The sequence below is a fragment of the Phragmites australis genome, chromosome 2 (genome assembly GCF_958298935.1).
Source record: "Phragmites australis chromosome 2, lpPhrAust1.1, whole genome shotgun sequence".
Lineage (NCBI taxonomy): Eukaryota > Viridiplantae > Streptophyta > Magnoliopsida > Poales > Poaceae > Phragmites > Phragmites australis.
In genome coordinates this window covers 2,860,682-2,866,783 of record NC_084922.1, presented here as the reverse complement: position 1 = coordinate 2,866,783, position 6,102 = coordinate 2,860,682, and the positions used below count along the sequence as shown (strand labels likewise).

The window sequence follows — 6,102 nt, the reverse complement described above, 5'->3', positions numbered from 1 at the left end:
TGAGTTAGGTGTGTTGAGAAACTGAACCCCCGAAGGGCACATACAATCCTACGCGGATCTCCTTCCCATGTTTTGTGTGTGTATATATATATATATATGTGTAAGATATGGTGAGAGGCGGAGAGAAAAATGTCCTAATCGCTGCGTGATAGTACAACAGGGTGCGTCCAGCACCGGCAGGCAGCAGCACGGAATGTGGAATAGTCGCGATCACATGCCCGAATAGTTGTGGTCATGCCCTCCTAACCTGTGACCGGAGATTGGGCTACTCGATGCAACGCATGCGTGTGGGCGGGCGTGAGACCACCACTACTGATGGAATCACGAGACAGGAAAACAATCAATGATCCCACGAGAGATGAATAATGCCCACAAAAATGGCAGCATTCGTGTGGCCTGCCTTTTGAAACAGGGGACAGATGGTGTGTCCGCTCCACCTGTTTGGGGTGAGGGTGTTCACTTGAAAATATTTTGTTTTTCACTACAATACATTCTTTCAGGCTTTGATCACCAGCATAATTCTCAATTCTTTTCACAGCCAACATGAACACAAGGTTATACTACGCCCTTCCAATGTCTTCGACCACTTGCAAGAGATCCAGTACAGCACTGAGTACCATCACAGACTCACAGTAAGATTGTCCCAGCAAAAGCATCCATATCCAAGAGAAAAATTTAACATACATATCAATACAATGTACCAAGGATTACAATAAAACTGTAGCATGACACATTCTATCCATGTTCTGTTTACTGGAATGCAACAACCAAAATTATCCAACCGGATACAACAACAAAATCAGTTATGTAGTTGGGGCTTAGTTGCCCTCGACACCCACTGCCGCAACTGCGGGTTTGCCTACCCAATATTTGTAGGCATAATAAACAGATGATACAACTAGGACACTGAGGACGAGGTAGGTGAGAATTGTAGTCACACCGATTTGGCTAGGACCCTTCTTCAGTTTGCTTTGTGCCAGCAACGTCTTTGGCTTGATCTTTGCCATGGTGCGCTTCTGATAATGCCAAGAAAATGAGCAGAATCAGTGTGAAGAAGTTGTGGCTGGTACTAAAAATAGAAATAATAGAATGATTTATGCTGAACCATAACAAAAAAAGGAAGCCTTTCCCCCCTTCATTAACAGAACTAACTTATCAACAGAAATGACTAGGCATCAGGTTGTCAAAACAAGCATGCTATTAAGGTGATATTGTTTCTTCCGAGTTAAAAATGCCTAATTCTTAGTGTAACATATATCAGCAGATCATGGTACTTGACAGATCTGAAATGAGTTTACGACAGAGGCACACCCAAGCCAATGTTTTGTCAGAACACAAAATAATGTTAGACTGGTAAAAATGATGGGTTCAGAACTTCAGGTTGCAGGTGCTGAATGTGGCCTGAAACGGAAATGCTGGAAGAATATTGCATCTCGATTCAACCAAATTTACATGATATAGGTGAATAGTTTTTCCAATTACAATCTCCAAGTAACTGGCAATACGGCGATACAAAATAGTTGATTAACAAGTGATCGATGAGATTGGGGGAAAAGCTGAATAGCATTCATAGTCATGGACTCCAAAGTCCTGCAATTCAAGCTCACATGCAAACTGCAGGACTTCTGGTTGAAAACTTTTATGAACAGGGAAAAAACGATAGTCTAATGGAGTTATATGACTAATGAAACCAGCAGCGATGAGCTCGGCAACTCCATGGCACAAAAGAAGTTTCAGGTAAACATTTCTTGTATTACATGGAATAGAGGCCACTCTAATAGGGATTGACGCGAATCAGAGTTCAAATAGTTCCTGAATTCATGTATCCATTTCTTCAGCTTTGCTGCCTTACTTCTGCCGTCATTTATCAATTTAACGGTAACCAGCAAACCATTTAAGCCAATCCTCTCTTCCATCGTCCTCTAAAAATCTCTCTAACTTTCTTAAAATATGGGCAATGTATGTTTATATTTTGTTTTAGTCTACACTCTTAAAAATTCACCAGTTGTATTGATAAAACGGTCACTGTGCAAAGTTGTACCCTGCTTTTCTTCAAAAAATACATTCAATCTCCCATTATTTACCTTCCATACCTAGATCCAATATTTGCCTTCCATACATTCTAAAAATACATTCAATCTCTCATTATTTGTCTTCCATACCTAGACGTCCAATATTTGTTTTCACGTGTGAAACAACTATACTGAAGTACTTGTAGAGTAGAAAAGAGTTACAGGAATCCAAATGTTCAAGAAAAGATAATTCAATCAGCAATCAGAAAGTTTATAACAAAAACAAGTTTGGACACAAGTATTTACGATAGTATCATATTTTCTCGTGCTATGAATACGCTAATGCTACCGACAATGAGCACAAGAAAGCATCAGTTTTCAATTTATAGTTTTATACCATGAATAATGTCTCAAACTTGAGTAAATATTCACATACCGCTTCAAATCACCTGCCAAACAGATATTGTTCATACCGAAAATGCAGAACACACTTTGATTTGACATATGCATCACCCGCTTACTTATTACTGAAGGTAGTTTCCTTTGCTGAAACGAACAATGATTCTCTTAATTACGGGAACAAGTGCATACCGGTCATCCTTTTAGTGGTCAAAATCATTTCCGACAGGGTCAAAGACGACGGTTGAACTAGGGGCACACTGGGCATGGGCATCCGAATGCACACTCAATTTTTTGGGGAAAAATTTGCTATCCAGTGATCCACCCCGCAGCAAACAAATAGCAACAAAGGGACGGATTGGAGTATCCACCCCATAAAGAAACACTTGGATTCGATCGCTGTCCGAGCAACAACTAAAGGGAAACCCAGGACATGAACGGATCCAGAGCATGCGAATTTCCCACAGCTTGCAAATGGAAACTAACTAGCATGGACGGCTTATATCAAGATCGATCCTTGCAAGAATATACAGGACTACAACTCTACAAGCGACCCCCCTACCAGGCGTTGCCGCAAACTGGATGGATCCAGGGGGTTCAGTTGAACCAAAACCCCGAATTTCTATTTGGAAGACAAATTGCTATAGCACTCCACCACGCAGCAGACCGAATAAGCGACAAACTAGACGGATCGTAGAGGACAAAAACAACTGGAATTGAGGGCTCGTAGCGAAGTAAAGATCCGTCCAAGCAAAGCTAGGGCTTCCTTACCAAGGAATGGTGGAGAGAGCAACCCAAGTGCGCACGGACGAGAGCCGCTGGGACACGAGGGCGGCTACGCCTACGGGTGATGGAATGAACAGTCTCGGGGAGCGAAGGAAGGGTCAAGGAAGCGTGGATCTGGATTGAGGCGTGTTGGAAGTTGGGGAGGAAACGCTGAAACGGCGGTCTGCGACTTGGTTGGGTAGCGAGTTGAGGTGGGGTGGGAGCTGGAAAGGAATCAGACCTCGTGCTTTGAGCTGTTCCCGGTTGGCCGTGACGCGGAGCTGCCACATGGTCTTGGACGAACCCAGGTACACATACATGTCAGCACATTTGCTTGCTGAATTACCAGAGGAATGATCTGATGATCATAGCAATTAAAAGGCTACACACCAGGCCAGGGCCAGGTTACATACATCTTAGTACATTCTTATATTGTACCAATGGTACTTGTGCACGCATCCTTCGTAAGCATTATGGCCTAATTAACGTGTATACATATTTTCACCTTATTTCGTCCTTCCAAAAAATAATCCATCGAAGCTGCACACCGGTCGTCGATCATTCATGTTTTCCTGAACAGATCGGCCGTGAAGGTGACGCCGGTGCCCGGCAGCCACGCGAGCCCGCTGATGAACCGCCGCACGGTGAAGCTGCTGGCGACGGCGGCGTCCATGATCACGTGGTACCCGGGCCACCTCACCCGGCCGGCGACCCCGGCCCCGGGCCCGTAGTTCCTGTACTCCCCGTAGAAGAGCGTGGCCAGGCCCGCGCGATCCCACGCGGCCCACTCCAGCCACCCGCGCGCCTGCACGCCGGCGCCCAGGTACGACTCCATCACCACCACCCGCGAGAAGGGCTTCCACGGCCGGCCCAGGTACGTCGGGTACTTGGCCTCGACCACGCAGCCGTGGAAGGAGAACCCCGTGTTCTGGTTCGGGTCCTTGCGTCCCTGCGCGGTGACGCTGCCCACCTGGCCCGGGGCGAGGGGCAGCGTGGCGATGGTGCTACGCTGGATGACGGCGATGCCGTTGCCGAAGACGAAGTCGACGGTGCCGGCGACGCGGCAGTCGCGGTAGAACTGGCGGAGCGAGTGCGCGTACAGCGTGTCCTGGTGGCCCTCCACCGCGACGCGGAAGAAGGCGGAGCGGTCCGAGTCCACGCGCAGCGCCACCGCCTGGTGCGCCGCCGGCCCCGCGGTGTTGCGGAACGTCAGGTCCCGCGCGATGAACCCCGCGCCGGACACCGCTGCATGCATGGCAGCCATCTCGGTTTGATTAGTAGCTTAACAGACGTGGTGAACTCTGGATTAGTGGTAAGACTCTGCTCTGGACATGGGTGACTAGCTTGCTGCAAGCCAAAGGTAGCACACGTGCATCCTGCCTCTCCGAACGCAATAATGCATGGTAATAACTCTGCCGCTGCCCCCATTACTAATACTAATAACAGAATAGAAAATAACTCTACCGCCGCGCTCTCTTGGGGTCTGACACAACATCGTAGGTGCATGCATGCATGCATGCACGGTGTGTGTAACTAGTAGTCTAGTATGCATGGCAATTAGCTTGGAGTAAGAACTATGATGACAGAACAAGATCGATGTATCGGCACGGCACTTACCAAAAGTGGCACTCCGGAAGGTGCTCCAGCCGCCGGAGAGGCTTCGGCTACCGGAGATCACCGTCTCGCCCATGCCCTCCCCGACGATCACGATGTTGGTCTTCTTCTTCTTCACCTCCACGTTCTCGTGGTACACCCCGCGCTTCACGTAGATCACGTACCTCCGCCTGCTGTGGTTCGGCGCCCGTGCCACCGCCTCGCTGACGGTCCGGTACCGCCCACTGCCGTCCTGCGCCACCACGACGTCCACGCGCGTCGCCTTCCTGCCGGCCGCATGGGCGCGCACGAGCTCCTGCTCCTCGCCGCCGCCGTCGACGTCCATCACCCACGGGGGAAGCTCCGAGTCGGCGCCGGAGCCGGATGTGCCGTTGTTTCTAGGAGGCGCGTGGTGCAGCGGCGTGATGCTGCGCAGCCGCTTGTGCATGGCGAGGAGGTTGCTCACCAGCTGCGTGAGCTGCGCCACCGCCGCCTCGACGCGGCGCAGCAGGCGGCCGTCGGTGCCGTGGAAGCCCTCGATGCAGGTGTCTTGGTTGCTCAGCGCGGCGCTCAGCCACGCGTGGAGGTCCTCCTCCGAGCGGTGCGCGGCGGCGCCGGACCGGGACGAGCCCGGCTCTGGGTCCAGGTCGTCGGGCTCGGCCATGGCGTTCAGCGCCCACCCGAGCTCGTCGACGGAGTACCCCAGAAGCTCGACGCAGTCGCGCACCGCCATCTCCTCGCGCGCGTGGTTGGACAGCGAGGCGAGCCCCGCGACGGCCCCCACGGCACTGACGGCCTCGCCGAGCGTGTCGCGGAGCGCGGAGCGGAGGACGGGCACGGGGCCGCTACCCGCGCCACCGCGGGCCGTGTCGAGACGCGACACGCAGGCCTCACGGCCCCACGACGAGGAGACGTTGAAGCACGCCTGGCGCAGCAGCGCGTCCTCGAAGGCCTCCGCCTCCCCCTGGCTCTCGAAGGACAAGCTGGAGAAAACGGCGCGGCAATTCCCGCGGTGTGCAAGGAGGAGCAAGGACATCAGCAGCAGCAGCAGTTGCGTGCAGGTGTTGGTAGCACTTGCAGGAGACGCCATTGCCGAAGTTGCATTCAGCTTGCAAGTGTCTCGCCATGTGCATTTGGGCGTGTGTGTATATAGAGGTATCAGCCATGGTCTGTCTTGGTGCCTTTGGAGGTAAGGTATAGTTTGTCGTGGAAGAAAGGTGTGCATACAGGGCAAAGTCTTTATGAATCCCTTCTGCTCTCTGAGGAAAAGTAGACCGTTAAGGACATAGGCCTTTACTATTTGGCATATGGTTCTTGATATATTTTACAAGCA

General features: G+C 51.1%; 1 protein-coding gene across 1 annotated transcript; it reads right to left on the bottom strand.

The window, feature by feature from the left end:
* Positions 1-2,451: 2,451 nt before the first annotated feature.
* LOC133893941 (putative pectinesterase/pectinesterase inhibitor 22) lies at positions 2,452-6,072 on the bottom strand. Its single transcript, XM_062334823.1, has 3 exons — positions 4,794-6,072; positions 3,183-4,421; positions 2,452-2,558 (listed from the first exon to the last, which is right to left on the bottom strand). Exons 1-2 carry the CDS (start codon positions 5,992-5,994, stop codon positions 3,739-3,741), a joined length of 1,884 nt encoding a protein of 627 aa, XP_062190807.1. The 5' UTR covers positions 5,995-6,072; the 3' UTR covers positions 2,452-2,558; positions 3,183-3,738.
* Positions 6,073-6,102: the final 30 nt, after the last annotated feature.